Source organism: Triturus cristatus, chromosome 7, assembly GCF_964204655.1.
Source record: "Triturus cristatus chromosome 7, aTriCri1.1, whole genome shotgun sequence".
Lineage (NCBI taxonomy): Eukaryota > Metazoa > Chordata > Amphibia > Caudata > Salamandridae > Triturus > Triturus cristatus.
The window spans coordinates 1,256,328,499-1,256,352,795 of NC_140590.1; the positions used below are offsets into that span (position 1 = coordinate 1,256,328,499).

The 24,297-nt window shown below is 47.1% G+C and overlaps 1 protein-coding gene across 7 annotated transcripts in view; it reads right to left on the minus strand.

Moving 5' to 3' along the window:
- Positions 1-436: 436 nt before the first annotated feature.
- The window catches only part of FBXL19 (F-box and leucine rich repeat protein 19), a 232,401-nt gene continuing 208,540 nt past the window's right edge, over positions 437-24,297 (minus strand). For 6 of the 7 annotated variants that reach the window (XM_085618744.1, XM_085618745.1, XM_085618741.1 and 3 more), the window contains one exon: positions 1,209-1,550. In XM_085618744.1, the coding sequence (XP_085474870.1) occupies positions 1,354-1,550 (197 nt within the window). In that variant the 3' untranslated portion in view covers positions 1,209-1,353. Of the gene's footprint in view, positions 1,551-24,297 lie in introns of all 7 variants that reach the window. The other variant, XM_085618747.1, reaches the window with a different exon arrangement.

The window sequence follows — 24,297 nt, forward strand, 5'->3', positions numbered from 1 at the left end:
CTGCTTCACAGTTTCTAATAACATCACTTTTGTCACACACTCAAAACAAGGAGACTAGATTTCTGAACTGTGAGCTTTTTACTGTGGCTTGCCATACCAATGCGATAGTTGCTTTTTGAGAACATTGCTTAGGCCACATAGTGGGTTCATGAGAACCAGAAGATATCTTAATAAGCCGACAAGGCCACCTATCCCAAAATACACATGGCCAAATATAAATACTCTCATATGTGGCATTGGTGGCCACATATTTTGACAATATCAGTATAACAGCCATTACTGGAGAATTGGCAGTGCACCAGAGTCTGTGTCAAGGCAAGTCCAATGAGCAGTAAAAACGTCTCTTCACTGAAAACATGATTTTCTTCCCACAAACAAGGTGGCTTAAGCCACAAACACCCGGTCCTCATTCACAAATGGACTCAGAAGCATAAACCATGATTTTAAAGGTGTTTAACATTATACTTCTCTTGTACAAGATCAATCTCTCTATCCCATTACCTCACAGACAAGAGTTACAGATAGTTGGAACTATAGTACAGACCTCTAGAACAGACCCTATCCAGCACAAAACGAGGGTTGGAGCACTGTTTTTTCTGTATTATTAAACACAGACTGCAATCCCTTGCAGATTTTGCTGTTTTTCCTGGCTAAAATTGGCCATCCGCCTACCCATAATATTAAGAAGAATATTTCGGCCCATTTGTTAATAAAGTGTACACACAATCCTGAATACTCCTTTCCATCTGTTTGTGGATCAGTACACACAACTGGGTTGAAAAGCATAAAGCATTCAGAATATCATCACGCAGGAATGGAGGTTGAGTTGACTGAAGCAAGATCAATACCCCTGTGAGGAAACTAGAAGACCACAAAAAAACCATCTAGTAAAACACTTTCACAGTCTATCATCTTCCTGCTCTGCAGACTTGGTGTGACTCAGATGAACATCCCTGTCGTGCTCAAGTCGACACTGGCTCCAACACTGGTCCCACGTGAAGGAGGCACTCCGCACCACAGAATACTTCCACTGTAACTTTGATAAAACAACAAAAGAACTTAAAGGCAAGAGGCTGAAGAAGGCGATCAGCCTAAGCAGTTCTCGTGCTAGCCATCTGTTGCTACATCTGTGGGGCAAGGCTGTCCCCCCTCACCAGAGAACAGCATTCCAACAACCCTTTCTTCACCGTCTTCGGAACTTGAACACTCCACATCACCATGGGACAATGGAGGGGCAGGTTTGTGGGCATAATCATCCCAGATTCTGGTGGTGCAACTCGCTGCTCCACGCCCAGCCCCATCGGATACCTCTTAGCATGGACTTTTTCGACCAAGAGTCTTTTGCTGTGCTCGTTAGCTGTCCTTTAGCAAAAGCTTCTCCTCGAGGCATTTGAAGGAAGGTCCAGTGCCAGGGGTTGCCGTTGTGGACTCATCGGCAAACCGCTGGCAGGCCTCAGGAGTGATCTGCCGACACGCACGGAGGTCGAGTCGAGTGAGGCTGGTGCACCGCTTGAAGAGCTGCAGGCATTGATCGGTCAGGCGGTTACATCCTGCAAAGAATAAGAGAAAATCCAAGTTGTTAGCTTAACTTCAAGCAAGATTCAAACAACCAAACCCCACCATCGAATAATGTAAGGACCCTTCTTCTTAACAAGTGTTCCACTGATTTTTTAAAGTCAATCACAACACTCATTTCCCTAGTAAATTGGATTAAATGCCTTAATAGAAAACCCTATACTATTCGCAATTAAGCTTCATCTGCTTCTGGTAGACTTAAACAGCATGAGTCTGAGGCCAGTTCTAAAACCAAGCAAATGCCACAAGCAGGGAGATCTATGAGCAAATGTATAGCCACACATTTTCTGTTTGTGCATTGCTCTACCTGCACATGTACAGACCCACAGTGATTACAACTGGTTTGTGGGATTCAGCATGAAGAATGGGTTAAAACAAGTGAATAACTGTTTATATAGACCTCCCATTTCCCAAATGTTTAGACGAAAATAAAACAATGAATCAAAGAAAAATGAAGACACAAAAAGGATTAAAAAAAATAGCCAGAGATTTAGCTGCGCTTTCACTTAACACACAACCCGTAAATATATTATCTAGAAGGCCAATGCCAGCGACCAGAATAAATCCCCCACTCTTCATTTTATGCTGAGACTACTGGCATGTCCTTCATGACTCATTATATTTTTCCTTGCTACTTATGGTGTAAATACTTTATATAAACATAAAACAAAGAAATCATCACTGGCCACTTAGTTCCTTGATTCCCGCATCAATCTTACTTCCACATCTTTTCTGAAGTGTTTTTTTCCTGACAATCTCACACAACATCTTCCTCATAATCCCACTCTTCTTTCTGATATGGCACTATCCATTAAATTCCACACAGAAGTTACCTTCTACATTAGTTCCAAATATCTTCCTCATTTTTTTTTTATATGTAATCAGAAAACATTGAGTGATCATATTCTTTGCACCTGGATCATCGATCAATCTATGTGAATAGGGTCACAGCAACAGAGATAACCTCCCATTTGTCGCTGAGGCTTTCAACATCCCTCCTAGAGTTAACAGTTTAATGACAAGCTTGACTAAAGTGCTCAATTCAGTCCACATTTACCAACAAGTTTCACTCTAATAAAGGGAATCTTTCATCAACAGTTGTAAAAGACCTGGATTGAAATATCGTGTTAGCATCTGTGGCGATTTTGCTCTGCAACGGCAGTAGGACGCCATCATTAATTTGTTTTTCTAATGCCTTGTATCTAATAATTTACAGACTGCATTCTTCTTAGCAAACCCATGGAATATGCTTTTGATGTAAGAAACCCTCGCTTTGGTACGATGATCATTCTTTGATTTCCATTATTAATTTTTCTTTAGGTCGCACGCAATTACTGATCATCTCACACCACAGACAGGTCTCTCTTGATACAGCAAATCTTCGCTACCTTCCTAGTTTAGGATCCCAACACCTAATCCACCATGCAATAACGTAGCTGTTTGGTAGTTTACCCAATAGATCATCTGGAAAATATACTACCTCTTTTATTCCTTTTTACAGCTTGTGTGAGCTTTGGAAATATTGTTGCCAAATACCAATCCAAACAGCATACACTTAACTTTGAAACAACCCAACGGTTCTATGAACAGTGTCCTGCTCATGAGATGTAGGAGTACCTGATTGTATATAGGAGATAAAGCTTAAGGACTGAACCAAAAAAATACCCTTATCAAAGCAAACAGATCTTCTATATTTGGGAGGTAAATCTTACTATTTGGTAGTTCTGCTTTCTCAGGTCAACAGAATCTAACACATCAATTGATTTGTTGAGACAAGACAAATGAGGTCAACCAAGATGGTCATTTTATTGGTTCAATAATCTCAAGAGACTTTACATTTTCAAATTCTCCTAACACTTCCTCCCTTGTGACTATCAGGATACTCCTGACTGTGCATCTTAGCTACTGCCCGGTCTCACTTCAATGCAATTAGGAATCATCTTAATGTCCCTATTTCCTCGCTAAACACATCATGGTATTCCCTTAGCATCCTCTTCCTAGTTGTTGCACTGTCACCTACTATCGATGGGATACCTAATGGACACCCGGGTGTACTTGTGGCCCGCCAGACGTGAACTGACCTTTACATGTGGCGCCTTGTTGAACAGAAGCACAGGCCTGCTGTTTAATTTGACTGAACACTAGGATTCCCCAAGATGTTAAACTGGAAAGCATTTATTTACACACAAACGGAGGTAAAGGAAAACAAGTACACACACGGTCTAGCGTCAGTTATCTTTAGGAACACCATGTTTAAAGACATCCTGCAACAAACGCATAAATATGATAAAGACTTCTCCAAATTCAGAAAGTACAAACTACTTACCTTTGGTAACACTCTTTCTGGCGGATAATCTATCTACCTGAAGATTTCTCACATTGTGAATAACCCCAGGCGGAGGACTGAATGCGCAGAATTTATCAGCAATTTTCTTGTGCGTCGGCAAATGGTGTTGTGCGACTCCATGTCGGATCTGCCAACCCCCAGTCACCACCTGCACAGTGACATCAATTTCTTTGATAAGTGTTCACTCCATCTGACACAGAGCTTTAGTAATCAGATAGTGCCGGTGTGCAGATCTCTAAGATGCAATCTCATTCCATTCCGTAGAAAGCGGAGGAGGGTGGGTAGAGGAGGAATCTGTGGTTAGATAGACTATCCATCAGAAAGAGTTTTTCCGAGGGTAAATAATGTATTCTTCTGATGGATAATTCCAATCGCAGATTCCTCACCTTGTGAATAGATACCAAAGCAGTACCTACACAGGAATGGGTCTGTCAAACCAGGAAATCTTACCAGACAAATCAGGCAACTTCCCAGGCAGTAGTCCTTTGTGAACGTGTGACGTAAAGCCCATGTAGCAGCCTGGCATATGACCAAGACTCACCCACAATACTTCTTGGGTCTATCAAAAATATCTATTAGTGAAAATGTGGCTCACGATAGAGCTCCTGTAGGGAGCAAACCCTAGTCTCACTGAGACTAGGTTTTCTCACTGGGAGAAGCCCATATGATGAAGCATGCCACCTATGGTGGGTGAGGGCATTCGTCCTTAAAGGGATTGCTCCCTAGAGGAGCTCTATCGTGAGACACGTTTTCACTAATAAATATTTTGATAGACCCGAGAAGTATCGTGGTTGAGATTATTGTAGATGGGGATACACTTCTGGCAGGTCTTTAAACTCCTCCCTTGGACCCTCTCTTCCTTTTTTGTGCTTCATATTCCAAGACTGCCACAGCGTGCCAGGCAGGGGTAGCAGCCTATGCTCCAGTAGAAGGAGCACGTACACGTTTTGAAGGCAGTTTCTTGGCCACTCAGTATCAGAGTTTGATACACAGGGCAATCAATTTAGAGATGTTTTTCTTCTGCATACCTTCTCTTATTCGCCTCAGATAACCTCACAAAGAGCTGATCATCCATTTGAAGGTCCTTTGTACAATCAATGTAAAAGCTCAGAGCTCTCTTTGGCTCTAGGCAATTAAGCCTCTCATCCTCTTTAGATGGATGAGGCGCGGTGAATAAAGATGGCAGGGTAATGAACTGCCCTATGTGAAAAGGAGAGACAACTTTGGGAGAAATGTTGCTTTATTCCTGAAAACTAGCTTGCCTGGGATACAGGTGGTATATGGTTGCTGGACAGCTGGGGCTTGCACTCATACGACAAGTTTAAGTTATCGCCTCAAATGAAGTGCACATTAGGAAAGTGACAACCATATTGAGGTCCTACTGAGGCAACACAAATGGTATTGTTGGGAACCTATGGGTCAGCCTTTTTTAAAAATGCATCAAACCAAGTGATTTCAATAAAGATGATTGGGTAAACGTGAAAAGGCTCAGAGAACTGATAAATAACCATTAACTGTTGCCACAGCAAGAGCTTGCAGGCCGATAGATAAACAAAAGAGTAATCTGTCAGATGACTGTGCACATAAAGTATGGATATTTCAGGAAGAACACCAGACAACAAACTTCTCCAGGGTCCTGCGTAGACCGTTTTAGTCAAGGGATGCCTGGCTGCCACGATGGCACTAACTACTTTGGAGGGGAGATCAAAAGCAGTTAACTGTTGACACTAAATCTTCAAGCATTGAAGTGTAGTTGTGCAGGCTTGGGTGCAAGACCCTGCCTTGCTGTAGGGATAGCAGGTACTCCAGAAGGGGCACCCCGATAGGAGGACAGATCCTCATGGCCAGACGTTTAATGTACCATACTCTTCTCGCCTATTCTGGAGCCACTAGGGTGATTTGGGCATCATCATTCCTGAGCTTCAGAAGCTTAGGCATGAGAGGCTGAGACAGGGAGGATTACAGGAGTCTCAACCTTCAATTCAAGCCAAAGACCTTTCCAATCGAGAACTGCCTTGGGAATTCCAACTTGCAAAAGTGAGGACACTGTTCTCAGTGGTGGCGAAAATGTCGACCAGGGATCTCCTCATTATAGGAAGATGCCTTGTGCCACCTCTGAGTGCAGCTGCCATTCATAATACTTTGGCAATGTTGGCAAAGTTCCTACAGCCTGGCCTTTAAATATCCTTCCAGGTACTATACGATCAGGGAAATGCCCTGAGGACTGAGCCATTTCCAGAGGCATAGGGCCCCCTGGCACAGGAACCGTGACCCTACTCTGCCCAGTTTACTGCAGTAACACATAGCGGTAGTGTTTTATATGAGAACTAGCCCCAGTCTTCCCTTGATGGATGGATGGGTAGAAAGCTTTCAATGACAAGCGAATAACGCGCAAGTTTATATGGAGACGGGATTCCTCCAAAGATCATAGGCTTCTGATCTCTACCTCTCCCAGATAACCTCCCAAACCCAGCAACAATACATTCATCATAACCATTAGCACTGCGTGGGCTAGGGAGAGGAGTTTGTCACCAGCCAATTGCAGTCCAGCAACTGTCACTGCAGATCTTTTTCAGTCTCCTCCAACACCTCGATGTAATCGGACATGCGCCTTGGTGCTGGATCCAATGAAACTTCAGATCTCACTGCACAGCCCGCATGTGCCACCTGGCGTGATCCACAAGTAGGATGGAAGAGGCTAAAAAGCCTCAGAGCCTCTCACACCGAGACCCAAGCCAAGGGCTGAAACATCAGGATCATAGCCCGAATGTTCTGGACTCGTTGAGGCAGAGGAAAGGCAACAGAAAAACAATGCATCAGGGATGTCTCCAATGAAGGGGACCCTATGTGAAGGAGTCAGGTGTGGATTTGGCCTGTTGATGAAAATCCTCAGTGATGTCAACAGGTTGGAGGTGGTCCACGAATGGGGCGGATTGGAGAAGAAAGGGAGATGTCCATGGGGGTGGGGGTATGGGGAGGTTAAGTGGAGAAGAATGGGAAAGTGTTTTCATTTAGGGCGCAATGAAGTACCTATCGGTCTGAGGAAGTTGAGATTTCAGTGGAGATCGCTGCCGATTCATTTCGGTGACAGAAGAACTATCAGCTCCCACTCCAGCAGTGGTGTAGACACTCAGGTCTTGGACACTGGTCGAGGCACTGCAAGAGGAATCAGGTTTGAAAGTGGCCCTGGGGCTGCGGATTACCCTGGAATCGATTGACACAGTAGACACCATGGACAAATCCACTGGTGGTGGACCACCTGGTAGCCCCCTTGGGTGATTAGGGTCCAAAGAAGCTCCAGAGATATCCGTTAGGGTACCAAACAGCCGGCTGGACTTAAAGGTCTGGATATGCTGCTGCATTGCCAATGAACCCTGGAACTTAGGTTGCATGGTTATCTGGGCTGGGGATCGGTCAGAGACCAAGGACGTCGCAGGAAGAAGGGGAGTAGTGTTTTGACTTCTGTTTCCTTCTTTTTGGAATTACCCGATTTCGATCTGGAGGAAGAGCGCTCAAAAAATAACCATGGAAGCAAGAACGCATCTGCAACTTCGAGCAGGATCGCGCCTTTCGGCGATGTTTCAGGATGTAGTGCTTGACCTCATGGTAGAGCTTGCCACACAATCCTGGTTAGCCTTTGCTTTCATCAGAGCACAATTGATGCACCACACAGAGGCTTGTGGAGGTCTGCCACCGTCTTTTTTGTGGCAACCCTTACAAGATTTAAACCCTGGTGCTTCTGGAGGAACATGCCCCTTGCACACGGGAAAAAGTTTGAAAATAGCGTTTGTCAAGCCTGACAGAATTTTAGGGATTTAGCTCCAGATCTGCATTGGAAGGAACATCCCAAGACAGGACGGGACGGATCCGACGTGAAGCTGCAAAATGCTACCTGGCCAAGCATGAGTGAATTGCTGTAGAAAATTCTCCACATCCAGTCTGGCGCCTAGGCGTATTCACAACGTGAGGAGTCTGTGGTTAGAAGTATCCCTCAGAAAGTATATTTGAAAAGCTATTGCTGCAGTGAGCAGCCTCTATTCGAAGTGAGGTGTAGGAAATATGCCTTTTGCGCATGGTCATTCTGGATATTAACACTATGGCAGGCTTAGTTATCCAATGTAGAAAATCGGAGTACAGATTAAAATACTAATACTCTTTCTCAATAATGGGACCAGCTAGAACCAAAAATATTTAAGTTACTATTTTAACAGTTATTAACAATTCAATGGTGTGGTCTGATTTTCAATAAATATTAAGGGAAAATAACTTTTAGAAAGTTATGCTGTATCTACCTGAACTGTCAGAAGGCTAATTAGTATAAGCCTCTGCCAGCTCTCAGCCTGTGCTCAGCATTTAAAAGGTGGGAAATACCTTCCAAGGTCAAATAATGTGCTGCCCTGAATGCACAGAGTTGACTGCTCTGAGCCTCTGAGAACAGGGTGGGGGCTGTGGGCAACCTATTTTGACGCTACAGTGTCAAATCCTGCTTGAGTGGTCCGTTTAGTCACATTTAACACTTTGGGCACACTTGAAAGGAGTGAGCAGGTTGCTAAGACAATTCTTGAAGATCCCATCTTTGGTAGCTGAAGTAACCTGCTTTTGTTATACCAGACTTTTATCTCTGGGTTTGCTGTCGGTACAGAGCCTGCGTCAAATTGGATTTTAGTGTTTGAGGTGGGAGGAAACTAGGATTATCATAGTACACTCTGCATACACACACAGCCCTCAAAAGCCCAATTTTAGTGTGGCCGAAGACTTTTGCCTCTTTGAAAATGCCTGACACATGGAAATATGGGCCTGTTTGCAGTGAGGCAACCAGAAACTACTGAAAAAAGTGTGTAGGGTTGGCCCTGGGAACTTTTACCCCGTTAGTTTTGGCAAGTGCAGGAGTAATTCCGACTGACTAGCTAGTGCCAAGTGTAAATGTGGCACCTCCAGGCACCCACTGCTGAACACTTTCTTGACCTGCGGAAAATCAGAAGAGGGCTGGACATGCACTCTGTGACATGATAGGAGCCCAGAAGGACTAGACCTACTCCCTCTTGTACTCCGGATAAAGAAGTGGATTACAAGGGTCAGGTGACTGACCTCCTGTGTCGCTGCAAGAAGAACACAAGCTGCACCATGCATTTTCCTGGAAGTACCCAGCTGACCAGTGGCAATTAAACCTCGGCTGGACCCTGTGACTTGCCTCTGCCCAACACCCTGTGAGTCACTAAGTACCTCCCTTAAGGTCCTGGGGGTGGCTTTATTAGTATATTCCTGTGGTGGATTGAGACCTAAATGCAAGTTAGAAAGTAAAATCTTGGAGCAGGATGAACCTGGCTGGTTCATCTGACACGTGCTCTATTGTGGCTAGCCTAAAATCATGCCCTGGTCCCAGTCTACCACAACCATTGACTATTATTAGCGCGGTGAGCTTTTAGCAATAGTTTTAATTAAAAATGTACACATCTCCAATTCCTCATTGCATTTTTGTCATTTTGGTGCAATTTTTTGTTTAATAAATATTACTCTATTTTTTTTAGCAGGTCTTCTATAGTTTTGCACTTAGACTTTATTACTGTGTTGGTACTGCATAAATACTTTACACATTGACCTAAATTAAGCATGTGTGCTCTGTGCTGTAGCCACCAGGTGGTTGACCACAGGTTAATTTAGTGACATTAAGGGTTCACCCCTATAATAGTTGTGATTTTTCCATAAAGTGAGAAGTCAGCAACCACAAATAATAATCAAATGTATTACATGATGGTTTTCAAGCACACTTAGAAACATTTATTCCTCCCCCATCTCAGATGACAATGCCGTTAGTGAACCAAGAGGATAGTCAGTTGTCATGTGCACCCTCTATTGGGCCTAGGCTTTTAAGTCTACATGAGACAACATTATTGTCTATTAAATTACACACAAGAGAGGTTTATGTACTCATCCTTACCCCATGCATTTCAAGGTAGTCTCATATGTGAAAATGAAGACAAAAGAGGCAAGGTTAAACAAAATTGTGTAGGATCACAGTTTGGTCGGGGGGGGGCAAGTGGAGACTGATCCCAGGTTTTCTGTTTTCACATCATGGAATATAGCTACTAGATTGGTGTTTTTCTTGCTCTCTCTCGTTTTACATTGAAAGTTCGAAGGGCCTCAGACAATTCTGGCCTCATCTCAGTTCATTGTCAGGATTCCCCAAAGTTAAACACCCCATCCATTGCATGCAACTAAAAGGCACGGGGAGCTGGCACTCTAACCAGTCCAGTAGAGCGCTCTCATGTAACTGGGCAGATCATAGCCTAACTAAATAGCGATACGATGGGGGGGGGGGGCGGTTGTTGAGGTGGGTGCCGCAGGGTATACTCGCCAGGGTATGCCCAGCTAGCAGAAGAAATGACAGGAAGTAAGCTGGAAGACAACTTCCTACCAAGAAAAACCGCACACAGCACTGGGCGGAGGAGGCAGCCTTGGCAGAAATTAGAGGAGAGGGGTGGGTTGAGAATGGAGAGAGAAAAATCACTTGTCTGGGAGACAGAGAGAGATGCACCCTCCCCCGGAGGAGAGCCGATTTGAGCCCTAGGCTCCACGTGAAGGGGGAACCAGAGATTGAAATAGAGGGGAGGACCCGATCGGGAACATGAACACCACCAGATCGTCAGCGTAGGGGAGAGGCGCACCAAGAAATAAGAGTTCAGGGTAGCCTAGTTCAAACCCAATTACGACAGAGGAGAAGGAGAATGGCACCTCTGTGCATGCCCAAGGAGAGCAGCGACGAAGATGTGTAACTCCCCCCAAACACGCTGGTCAAACAAACTGACCCCAAGAAAAATAGTTGCGTGAGAAAAAAAGCAAGGTCTGTGCACGACCCTTCTGCCATCTGCTAGCCCACTGGACTGAAAGGGAGGGCCAGTACGAAAGACCCTGGCTGGGGAAGGCATCCTTCGACCCAGAACATGGCCATGAACAAGACTGCACCCAGCAAGCAGGGGGACATCCCAGGTGGAACTTCCCCCTACATGCAGGAATGCCTGAAAATATGGGAGCGTTGCGTTGGAGAAAAGCCAGCAGAGCAGCTCCAAGCCAAAATATGTCCCTTGTTACAGAAAGTCATGGCAGGGACCATCTATGTGCCATCGGCCCAGATGGACAAGGAAGGGCTCAGGACCAAATTGCTCCCAATGATTCACGAGGCGGGAAAATGGATCTCCTTTTTGAGAAAAACACTGCAGTGATAAATCTAGCAATAGGCGATAAAGTGTCTGCTCAGCAGCCTCATTGGAGAGCGGATCAATGCAGTGTTTCCCCCAGGCCTAATCCCAACCGTCACACTGACCAAAACTGAGCATGACGGGCCGCAATGAAATCATTCAGACACAAGATCTGGCCAGCCCTTAGGGAAATTGATGGCAGAAAGCATAAAACCTGGGGAAACTGATCGGCTTCTGGAGAGAATAATGGAATGGTGGGGTCAAGAGACAGGACAGCCATGGACTGACATGGGCCCCCAGGTTACATTCTTCCACAACATCCTAAAGAAGGAACTGCCCGCCGAAATACAGAGTTGTCTAGATAGTGTAGTAGGATTAGACACCAAGCCGTGGTGTAAGACACAGGCCCACATATTACAATACTACAGGAAGAAACAGGAAAAAGATAGGGAAAAACAGAAGCAAGCCAAAGAGACCACACTAAGCTGGTCCACCTTAATATAAAAAAGATCATCCTCAACGTGGCCATGTTGGTCGCAAGCGTGCGAGAAGCAACAGTCTAGGGAGCTCTGCCACCGAACCCCATAGGGTTTCCACCCAGTCCTAATGGCACAGGTCGAGGAGGATGGCTGCATCCAGACCTCAGGAAGTGCTACTACTGTCATCGAATGGTCCAAATGGCCAACCGATGCAGCCTGAAGGCTTACCATGAGCAAATATCAATAGGCCAGTGTCTGCAAAATCCCAATCCACAAAATCAAGCCCAGATCAACCTGAGATGCCGCATCAAGAACAAAGTGGTTGGTCAAACACATGGCAACAGCAACTGGCAGGGAACCCAGCCAAGAAAGCACCGTGGCACAGCCAGGGAAGGGAGGGGTGACTGTCTTGGGAAGTAATAACTACACAATCGCCCAATCCAAATGCGCAAGACAAAAATCACAAATATGACACATCCACTTCTTACCCACATCAGACAGCTCACCAAAACAATAAAGTCTAGTGACACAGCATTAGGAGAAAACTCAAGCCTTTACTTGTGTTCAGGAAAAACTCAGGGCTGCAGTATATTCGGTCAAGCTGGAATTCATGCTAAAGTCCTCCATCTTGAGTGCCTGCAGGGGCCTAGGCTCCACTCTGCTGCTGGTCCCAGGATTCTTGTTTCCAGTCCAGGGAAGACCTGGCTTGGCAGTTCAGGCTAGACTGTTCCCATGAGGAACAGGGTCAAGACTAATTTGCATAAGGCTGGGTCTGAACTGGTGTGGCAAAGTGAGCTGAAGAACGATGATGGATTCAACCCAGATCTGTGACAGGGGGCGAGGGTCTGAAAAGTTTCAGCGCACCATCCATCATCTCCTTGTGTTGGCATACATGTGTCATCAGGATAGTGGCAATCCCCAAATTGCAGCCTTCCTTTAACGACACATCATGCATGTGTAGGCCAACAGATAACATCTGCATTGGTAAAAATACACATACAGGTTAGGAAAAGTAGGGTATTAGAGAGCCGGCAAAGCCCATAAAATGCTAGTTAGGCAAAAAGAGTAATAGATGCACCCAAGAGAATCACCCTGCTAAAACACCCACCTCCGTCAGGGAGAGGGGGAGGACCAAAATGACCCCCAAAGGCAAAACCCAGGTGCTCCATGGCTATATGTTTACAGTCTCCTAAAATTGACTCCCCAACTGGGCCCACTATCCTGTGCCCCACTGAAAAGGTCCAAATGTTCCCCAAAAAGCATAGGCACCATCTTTACCGCGACCAGGCATCTCTCCTCAACAGCAACCTGGAAGTCCCAACAAGGCCCAAGGGTTCAAGCCAAGAAAGACAGCGGACTATTAATTACAGACAATTTTTGACAACAGACTCTTTACACTGTGCCAAGCAAAGTACCTCCCCACCCCCCCGGGACGCCTGAAAGCTGCAGATGACCCCTCCAGACACCATCCCAAGACCTGCAATGTTTCAAAAGCTATGTAGTATTGCACCCTTGTATATTGTCTACTTAGCATCGGTGTGTCCACATTCAGCCGCAGTGAGAAATTTGCCTAGCCACATTGAGCCTTCCTCGACATTTCCACAACGCTTGTGTAGGGACCTCTCCCATCTCACTTACACTGAACCAAACACTAGTATTCCGCATGCACTACACAGCGCACTCTTGCACAACACATGACCGCCGTGGGCGCCCAGACGCCGGCTAAGTCATGCTATGTCTGTTCATTGATATCCCACGTCGTGGGCGCAGACAGACTTTTCCTATCACAAAAAATAGCCCTCCAAAAAGTAAAATGTCCCATCCACCTGTACTTATAAAGGATTAGGACCAAGATACAATTCAGTAGTGTAGAACCCCATAGAGTAGTGACAAATATCGCCCAGTATGAAACCAACCCCACAGCATTGCGCCTTTTGAAGGAGCCTAGCGACATTCAAACTGGGCTAGACAGGATACGCAGGAGGGGCATCATAGGGCTGTTTGGCCCTGAGATTTTCCAGAGAAAATGTTCATGGAGGTATCAAGACCACCGCACCATAATCCAAACCTTCCTGTTTCCGCCTCGGTCTGTGGTCCCATGATGACCCTTAGCGTATCTGGGTCAGCATTCTTTAATAACAAGTGGAACCCAGACATGCGAGTTGCGGTGCAGGGCCTCTACCCCTGTTTCAGTGTCTCCTTTGGGATCTTCAAGGGAATTCTCATCACCGGTTACTGCATTTCCTGGCATGGCGGAGTACAGGGAATGCTGGAAAGTGCCAGTAATTTCCAGAGAGGCTGCCACGTTGCTCACTAGAGCCAGAGCAGATAGCACAAATAAGAGATACCGCCCCACCTGGTCCTGATGGCTGGGTTGGTGTCACCAACTACAACTGGATCCCTTCGGGGCAGACGTATGCATTCAGAATTTTTTTGCGGCCTTAGCTTTGAAGGGTCTGACTTGTAGGTCCATTAATACGTTTAGATAGGGCATTTGCCGACAGATAGGCACCCAGTTGGAGAGCACCCTCTGGTCTGTAAACTTCTGAGGGGTATTGGATTGTCTATCCCACCAGAACCCTGGTATTCGAAATTATGAGATGTTAAGAAGGTTCTTTATTTGTTTAAATCATGGCCTTCTAATAAGTACCTTTCCAGGAAACAGATGTTGGCGAAACTTACCACCCTGTTATGTTTGATCTCCTTTCGAAGAGTTTCAAATGTGAGAGGGCTTTATGTAACGGGTAGGGTATTCACTTCGGACAGAGTGACATATTTCCAGACGAACAATATGCAATTCAAGAACTGTGTCAAACCCAACATTTCCATATGTTCCAAAGTTATGTGTTGTCAGAGCAGTCAAGGCTTATGAGTCTATGACAGAAGATCTGCACCCTCAGGGTGAAAGACATTTACCCATTGCTCTCAGTAAACTTCACAAAGCGGTTTCTTCGCCCACCATTGCTAGATGGGTCCGATGAGCCATACAGGAGGCGGGTATTGACATCTCGGTTTGGAGCTTAATCCGTGAGGAGGGGGTATGGCCTCCAAAGCTTTTTCAGTGGCAGCTCGGTTGGAGGACCTTCTCGATGCAGCAGGCTGGTCCTCCGATTCTACCCACAAAAGGTTTTACTTCAAGCCAGTTTACAATCTGGCACCTCTGGTGGTAGAGAAGTTTAAACTAGACTAATCCTCGCCTCCGGTCCGGACATAGAACGAAAAATGTCCTAGCCATCATTAACGGAAAATTTCTATTCTGTTAAGGACTCTGACGCAAGGATTAGCCCCTCCTTTTTCTGACAAAATTAGTATTTCCACCCCATATGATGTGATGTTATAATTTGAAGTTGTTCAGTTAACGGGTCTGTACTGTCATACAAATGAAGAAGAGTCTGTCACGATTTCTTGACTTGATAGAACTACCTGCATATTGTGTTCTTTTCTAGCATTGTTTGATGACCTTTGCTAAACCACATTGGTGGAAACAAAAACCTTACTTCATTCATTTGTCTTCTTAAGGGCAGATTGAATAAACAGGAGTGACCCTCTGAGAAGTCGGCTATTTTTGCAGGAAGAAAGAAGAGGATAGAGTGTCTCCAGAGAATGTTGAGAGGGTCTGCGGTGTTCGGATTGGATTAACTGTATTTTGTTTCTTTTCCCAAGGACTCATGGGAAATTTAGTTTTGAATATGCTACTTACCAGTATGCATCTGTTCTTGGCATGTAGGGCTGCTGACATTCATATCTGTGCATAGATCACCGCCTAGTGTTGGGTCCGGATGTTTGCACGTTGTTGTCCTGGAAGAGTCTTCGAAGTATCCTTGGATAGGTGACTCCTCCCCTGGACTACAGTGCGCATGGGCATCCTCTCCATCCTCAGATTGTTTTTCGCCATTGTGGCAGTGATGGAGTAGATACAGAAAGTGATGACCATGCTTGCAGTAATTCTGAGAGCTGCAGCTGCGACAGGCGCCGGGGAGGAGGGAGGGCGATATGAATGTCAGCAGCCCTACATGCCAAGAACAGATGCATACTGGTAAGTAGCATATTCAGTTCGAGGCATGTGGGCTGCTAAATTCATATCTGTGCATAGAATACATAGCAGTGCCCTCTATTAGCGGCGGCTACCCGTGCCAGCTGCAGCGGTCTGAAAAAGTGTCTTGAGAACAGCTTGTCCTACAGCTGCCTGCTGTTTCGACTGCACATCTACACAATAGTGTTTTGTAAATGTGTGTGTAGTGGACCATGTGGCTGCTCTGCATATATCATGCAGGGGAATATTTCCTAGGAAGGCCATGGAAGCCCCCAACTTACGTGTTGAGTGGGCTCGTGGTGGAATAGTTAATGTGCGTTTTGCCTTTTGATAACAGATTTGAATACACTTAACTATCCATCTGGCTATCCCTGCTTTGGAGATGGCGTTACCTTTGTGGTGTGGGGCAAAGGCAACGAACAGTTGTTTTGTCTTCCTGAATGGTTTAGTCCTGTCGATGTAGTACATGAGGGCCCTTTTTACATCTAGTGTATGTAGTGCCCTTTCTGCAACAGTTTGTGGGTTTTGGAAGAAAACGGGCAGTTCAATAGTCTGATTCATGTGGAACTGCGATATTACTTTGGGCATGAATTTGGGGTTGGTACGTAGTACGACCCTGTTGGCGTGAACCTGAATAAATGGCTCTTGAACGGTTAGTGCCTGGAGTTCACTAACTCTTCTTAGGGAAGTGATCGCTACTAGGAAGGCCACTTTCCAGGTAAGGAATTGAATCTCGCATGAGTGTAGAGGTTCAAAGGGTGGACCCATCAGGCGTGTGAGGACCAAGTTGAGGTTCCACATTGGAGCCGGTGGGTGAGTAGGTGGAATGACTCGTTTGAGCCCTTCCAAGAATGCTTTGATGGCAGGCACTCTGAATAGAGAGAGGTGCTGCCTGGTTTGCAGGTAGGCTGATATTGCGGTCAAATGGACACGTATAGAGGTGTACGCCAGACTGCATCGGTATAGGTGTAAGAGGTAACAGATGATGTTGTGGATGGATGCGTCCAGCGGGTTGATGTCATTATTACCGCAATAAATGACGAACCTTTTCCATTTGGCTGCATAGCAAGCCCTGGTAGTGGGTCTCCTGGCCTCCTTGATGATGTCCATACAGTCAGGTGGCAGGTTGAGATAGCCAAACTCTAGGACTTCAGGAGCCAGATCGCCAGGTTCAGCTGTTGCGGATCTGGGTGCTGAACCTCTCCATGGTTCTGCGTCAAATGCGCGGGTTTTATCCGCAGCCTTTGATGCGGCACCACGGAAAGTTCTAGGAAGGTGGTGTACCACGGCTGGCGTGCCCACGTGGGAGCAACTAGGACGAGTGTCAGGGAGTGTTGTCGTAGTTTGCGAGCCACCAGCGGCGCTGGGGGAAAAGCGTACGCAAATCTGCCGGACCAGTTCATCCATATCGCATTGCCCTGCGACTGCGGATGTGGGAATCTGGCGGCGAAGCTTTGGCATTTTGCGTTTTCGCTTGTCGCGAATAGGTCTATCTCTGGATGACCCCACTGCTGGAAGTACGGTTGGAGTACTGATGGGTGTAACTCCCACTCGTGCATCTGGTGGCTGTGTCTGCTGAGCAGATCCGCCATCTGGTTGTCCTTGCCGGGGAGGTGTTCCGCCATGGGGGAGGTGTTCCGCCATGAGGAACATGTTCCTCTGAATGGCCCACTTCCACATGCTCTGAGCCAGATGAGACAACTGTGGAGAGTGTGTTCCTCCCTGCTTTTGTATGTAGTACATGGCAGTCATGTTGTCCGTCCGGATCAACACGACTTTGTTGCACAGATGTACTTTGAATGCCTTCATGGCCAGGAAGATTGCCATCAGTTCCAGAAGGTTGATGTGCATCTTCTTTTGTTGTGTCGTCCATAGTCCCTGCACTGTGTAGTGGAGTACATGAGCTCCCCATCCCTGGAGAGACGCGTCCGCTGTCTATTTGCGGAACAGGCTCTTGGAACGGTCGGCCCTTGCAAAGGTTTTGTGGATTCCACCAATGCAGAGAGTTGTATGCCCGACCGCTCACCAACACTAGGTCTTTCAACTGTCCTTGAGCCTGATTCCACTGACGTGCTAGGCACTCCTGAAGTGGGCGCATATGTAACCTCGCGTGCGGGACTATGAAGATGCAGGAGGCCATCATGCCTATCAACTGCATAAACACTCGCGCTGGAAGCGAGTGATTGGGTTTGAACTTGGAGATCAGCAGTTGTATGCTGTTGATCCTCACTAAATTTGGCTGAGCTGTGGCCGCCAGAGTGTCTATAGTCGCACCTAGGTACTGTTGTACGTGTGCGGGCTGGAGATGGGACTTTGGGTAATTTAGTGAGAATCCCAGACTGTGAAGAAGGTGAATGGTGCGGGACATGTGGCTTGCACATTGCTGGGCTGACTTCGCTTGAACGAGCCAGTCGTCTAGGTAGGGGTAGACGTGTATATGCTGCCTCCGTAAATGTGCTGCCACCGTAGCTAGGCACTTCGTGAAAACCCTGGGCGCTGTTGTCACGCCGAAGGGAAGGACTTTGAACTGATAGTGCTGCCCCTGAACAGTGAACCGGAGGTATTTTTTGTGTGAGGGGTGGATGGGTATGTGAAAGTACGCATCCTTGAGGTCCAGTGAGGCTAGGAAGTCTCCCTGCTTGAGAAGCGGAAGGACTTGCTGTAGGGTGAGCATGTGAAAGTGCTCCGAAAGAATGTACTGGTTCAGGGGTCTCAGGTCTAATATAGGTCTGAGCGACCCGTCCTTTTTTGGAATTAAGAAGTAGAGGGAGTACACTCCCGTACCCTGCTCGTGGATGGGTACGACCTCTATAGCGCCTTTTAGAAGCATACTTTGCACTTCTTGCTGTAAGAGCGTTAAGTGCTCTGAGGACATAGGACGGCTTCTTGGTGGTATTGTGGGTGGAGTGGAGGTTAACTCCAGACAGTAACCGTATCTTACAATATCTTTGACCCACCTGTCCGTGGTGATGGAATTCCACGTGGACAGGAACCTTTGTAGCCTTCCCCCGACAGGTGTTATGTGGTCGGGAGGAAGGGAGAGGGCGTCACTGCTTGTTCTTGGGGGAGGACCTGGTGTTGCCGTAGCCACGTCCTCTGCCCTTTGTACTGGAGCCACGATATCCACCTCGGGTGTTTTTATCGTAGGTGGTCTGTGTATTGCCTTTGTTATATGTTTGTTGTGACCCCTGTCCTCTACCTGCTCCCTTGTTTCCGGGGCGACGAAAGGAGCCGCTCCGAAAGGACTGAGTTTGTAGGGCGCCCATGGACTTTGCAGTGTCCGTGTCCTTTTTTATCTTTTCGAGGGTGGTGTCAACCTCTGGCCCGAATAAATAGTCGGGGTTGACGGGCTGGTTCAGTATATTGTTTTGTACCTCAGGCTTGAATCCTGAGATCCGTAGCCAGGCATGTCGTCGCAGCATGACGCTTGTGTTTATGGCTCTGGCAGCCGTGTCTGCAGCATCTAGTGCACATTTGATGGAAGCGTTCGTGAGTAGCTGTCCTTCTCTGATGAGCATTTCTGCGCCTTCCTTGAACTGGTCAGGGAGATGTTGGAATATTTGTTCCAGTGTGTCATAATGCGCTCTATCATAGCGAGCAAGGAGCGCTTGAGTGTTGGCTATGCGCCATATGTTGGCAGCTTGGGCGGCAACTCGCTTGCCAGAGGTCTCTAGCACCTTGGACTCTTTGTCCGGGGGAGGAGCGTCACCTGTCGTTTGCGAGTGTGCCCTCTTGCGTGCATTCGCCACGACGATGGAGTCGAGTGGTAATTGTCCTCTGATGTAAGTAGGATCCCCAGGTGCTGATCTGTATTTTTTATCAATCCTGGGGTTTATCACTCGTGCCCTGGTGGGTTCCTTGAAAATGTCCTTAGCTGGTTTGAGGACCCCCTTCAGCATTGGCAGAGTTTTTACATGTCTTTCTGAGGATGCAAAAGTGTCCATTAGAAAGTCATCTTCGATGGTATCTGAGTGAAGCTGTACCCCATGGTTATTTGCAGCACGTTCAATAAGAGCGTTGAACGCCGCAGTATCCTCCGTGGGAGATGTTTTTGCCCCATAGAGTTGTGGGTCCTGTGTATCGAGAGGTGCACCGGGGTCTGCAGGGTCGCCCCAAGTTTGATCAGGGTCCTGCTGGTCATCAGGGTCTGTGTCTACATGGTAGGGTGCTTGGTCATCCATGTAGTCCTCCAATGCATCCGTGTCGGAGCGTGTGGGGGAGAACCTGTGTGGAGCCTGGTAGGAGGAACGGAACGGTTCATAAAGGAGAGGTTCCGATTCCACAGGCAGCTTCCTTTTTAGTGGGATCCTGAAAGGGTCCAATGGCGGTTCCGAAGTTATCCTTCGGTCGTGGAGAATCATCCTGCCAGTGTCGGCGTCGATGACACGTGCCGGGGACGTCTCGTCCGGGGGAACCGGAGTCTGTGTAACCCGTGTCCTGAGTTGGAACATCTTCGGGATTGTCGACGGAGGCAAGCCGAAGGTAATGTTGGCTGGCCCTGTAGAGGTTGCTGGAGCTCCGATCGGGCCGGAACCCGACGGGTCTTTGAGGGCCGCCGTGGTTTTGTTGCTTTGCGTCGCAGCAGGCCCCACTTGGGGCGTCTTTGAGGCTTTGTCACCGGGCAGGTTTGTAGAGCCGGGCGTGGATTTTTTCGGTGCCGGCGGGTCCTCGAGTCGAGGTGTGGAGATCACCGTTGACGTCCTCGATACGTGAGGCATCGGCGTCGTGGAGGGAGCGACGCGAGGCGAAGCAGGCGGTATTGCCCTCGGTGTCGTTGGCGTCGGTAGCCGAGTAGGTTTCTCGGTGCCGATGGCCTTTTTCCGTTTGTCGACTCCGATGTCGCCCGATTCCAGTTCGGCACCGAAGTCCCTCTTGGTGCGGTCGGTGCCGACGCGTTGCGCTGGCGTCGAAGGCCTCGATCCGACCAGCGCCACTTTCAGTTTCGGTTTCGTATGAACCGGAGCAGCTTTCGGTTTCGGTTTTGTGGTAGGGAAACCAGCTGGCTTATGCAGCAATATCTGCCGCCGAACGTCCGAGGCCGGGCCCGAGGGCGGGGCCGAAGAACTACGGGATGGGTCTCGGGTAAGGCCCGAAGGCGATCCCTCGACCGGAGCCAAAGGCTGTGGCGCAGGTGTTTCTTCGGTTTGAACAGGTAGGCCTTGTTCATCATTGGAGCTACTCTCTTCGGCCCCTAAGGCCTCCTCGTCGTCTCCTACCTCGGTGTCGTCTTCACCTCTGTGGAAGAGTGACTCGTCGCCCTCGTCCGATCCGGGGTCGTGTTCGGAAACGGGACTGGAGGGTATGACTTCTAATTCTTCGACGTCGGCCTCGAAGATGTCTGTTGGGGCCGGTGCCGCGTGCCGCGCCTCGAGTCTCGCCGCTCTTCGGTTCCTTAGAGTCTTCTTGGAACGGAACCGGGCACAGGCCATGCATGTCGATTCGTCGTGGTCCGGCGAAAGGCATTTGTTGCACACCGGATGGACGTCGATGTGTGGGTACTTCGCATTGCATACCGGACACCTTTTGAATGGCGTCCTGGATTCCATCGTCGAAGTAGTCGATGGACAGGTAAATGCGAAAGAAAGTCGGTGCTGAAAGTTAGTAAACTAACAAAAAGCTATCGAAACCCGATCGATAAACAGTACCGACGCGAACTAAAGGCCTTTTGGCCTCGACCAAATATTTTCCTAACTTGAGCTAAGATAGCACATCCGAACCCAATGGCGGAAAAAAACAATCTGAGGATGGAGAGGATGCCCATGCGCACTGTAGTCCAGGGGAGGAGTCACCTATCCAAGGATACTTCGAAGACTCTTCCAGGACAACAACGTGCAAACATCCGGACCCAACACTAGGCGGCGATCTATGCACAGATATGAATTCAGCAGCCCACATGCCTCGAACAATGTTGATCTACATAAGGTGGCATAATAAAGTACAGAAAGTTTAAGCCTAATTCTCACCTCCAGTCCTGACATGGAAGCTGTGTGACCCATCAACAACAGATTACAGTACATTAATCTACTTTTTGAATGAATGCATAACAACCAATTTGGTCAGATTCTTTACACGAAACTCCAATGCCTTTTTCAGAATCTTTAAAGCACTTAAATCTTCATGCTTATATCAATTAATCTGGGAAAGTATGGATAGTTCAGAATCCCTGGAGATTTCACATGAGATACAGGACATAAATCCCTAGTCTAAATATCTCCATCCCTTCTATCTAGGCATGGTTCTATTAACAGGAGCTAGGTCTTATTAATGTTCAATTTAAGGATATTTTGGGATATCTATGTCTCAGTAGCTAAAAGGCATGTGGACAATTACCTGGCCGAGCCTTTGGGAACTTCCAAGAGCCAAATCATTAACTCCGTATCATCAACATAAGAGAACACAGCACAGTCATGCGCTCAAAGCAAATCAATCATGGGTTGAATGTAAACATTAAAAAGGAGAGGTGACAGCACCCACATGTGAGGATTTGTTCTTGAGAATGAGAGGGAAGGATGACTGCCTGGGAATGCCGCTTCAGAAAGGAATTCCACAGTCTTTGATGGGGGCGAAGAGGGGACTATTGTACAATGCTATGTTATGTTATATAGTACTTATAACGCGCACTAATACTTAAAAAGTGTCCTGGCGCGAATGCTGCATGCAGAACCTTGAGGAGGAAACATTAGAGTGCCCCAGAGAAAAGAAAAGTTTTCAGTTGCTTTTAAAAAAGCCTAAGGTCTTGGATGACGTGCAGCTTCAAAGGTAAGGCATTCCAGGCCATGGCTGTTTTCACTGAGAAAGATTGGCCACCCGGACTGGCCCTATGGAAGCATGATACCGTCACTAGGCGCAAGGTGGCGGAGCGCAACAGTCTGATAGGAGTATAGAAGGCAAACCGCTTTTGGATGTAGAGAGGACTCGTATGATGCAGAGCCCGGTGGGCCAAAATTAGGGATTTGAATTGCACTCTTTGGAGGACTGGCAGCCAGTGTAAGTCACAAAGATGTTTTTTGACGCTCGACCGTCCTGAGATGTTAAACAGGAGTCTAGCCACGGCATTCTGAATAGTCTGTAATTTGTTAATTAGGTATCTTGGGGTACCCAAATACAGAGCGTTGGCGTAGTCGAGCCGAGAAAGAATAAGGGCACGAATCACAGCTTCCTTGGCTGACTGAGGTAGCAACGGGAGAAATGTTCTCAATACCTTGAGAAAGCCAAAACACTGGCCAACCAGTTTATTGATTTGATAAGTGAACCGTAAGTCCTCCGAGAACCAGATCCCAAGATTTTTTGCGGGAGAGCCCACCGAGTGCGGGCGTGGGAGATTAGAAGGCCATAGAAATGATCTAAAATCAGGGGGAAATTGTCCATACAGGACAACTTCAGACTTGTCCTCATTACATTTTAAATGCGCAGCGGCCAGCCACTTAAAAACAGCCGAAAGGCAGATCTGGGCGGACGCGGTAGACAAATCAGAATCCTTCCAGGTAAAAAGAAGTTGAGTATCATCCGCGTAGGCCATTATTTTAGCACCAAGTTCTTCTGCCCAAAAAATCAAGGGAGTTAGATAGATATTAAAAAGCAGGGGGCTCAGGGTGGATCCCTGCGGAACGCCAGTAGCCACCTTCCTCACCGTCGAGGAGAAAGGCGGCATCCACACCTGCTGAGTCCGATGTACCAAAGCTGTGGAGCACTGCCGCTGTATCTCCCAGATTGCTCAGATTTTCTCCATAGTGAAGGCCTAATCTGTGCCTCTCCCTGCTCTAAATACTAGTTGCCAGGGTGTTAGGAGATTAAGTTCTAGATCATGCAGTGAGTTCTTAAGACACAACCTACTCCGTTAGTTTACCTATAAAGGGCAACAGCGTTATAGCTCAATTGTTGACCACGTTGCTGTTATCCAGAATGTTACCCTTCAGTTTGAATACCGCCCTGTGTATTTATTAATGTGATTGCGCCCATCGACAGCACAACTGTGGAGGGAGGGTTTAGCACTATACCCATATCTCACTGATTGGTACCCAAGGCCCCTTCACTGAAGCACAAGCAACAAGGCTTCCAATCCATTACTTCGCTGCTGTCGTCATTGGACATCATTCTCCATGTCATTAACTATTTTTCATCCTGCAAGGGACAACATGCTTCTAAGTACACCAGTAACTGTTTTGGAAGGGAAGAAAGCTTTTCCTTAGGTAGAAGGTGGACTAAACTGGGTGATTTTAGCTGCTTATATCCAGTTCAAACAAGGCATCTAGTACAAAAGCTAGAGGTGCTTTTTAGGTTGCTTGTTTTCCAGAATGCTCCTGCTTCCTCAATCTTGCATTTGCACAAGGCCAGCTGAAGAGGACCTGAAAATACAGAGACATCTGGTCAGAAGAAATTAGAAAGACCTCATCACTGTCACTTCACAATTAAAAAGAGGACAGCAGTGGTTTTCTAGGGAGTTACATTTTTGAAGATCTTTCCATCTGTAGCCAGAAATACCTCAACTGTGTCTGACTACAGACTTTTCCCTAAGGGAAAGGAGACCATATCTCCGAAAGCAAAAGGTATAGCCCTGTCAAGACAGGTTTGGCAAGATGAATTGTTTTCATTGTAGTCAAAACATGTTCAACTAAAGGCATGGCTGCAGCAACTATTGTTCTCATTGCTGGAATTCTATGAGTGATC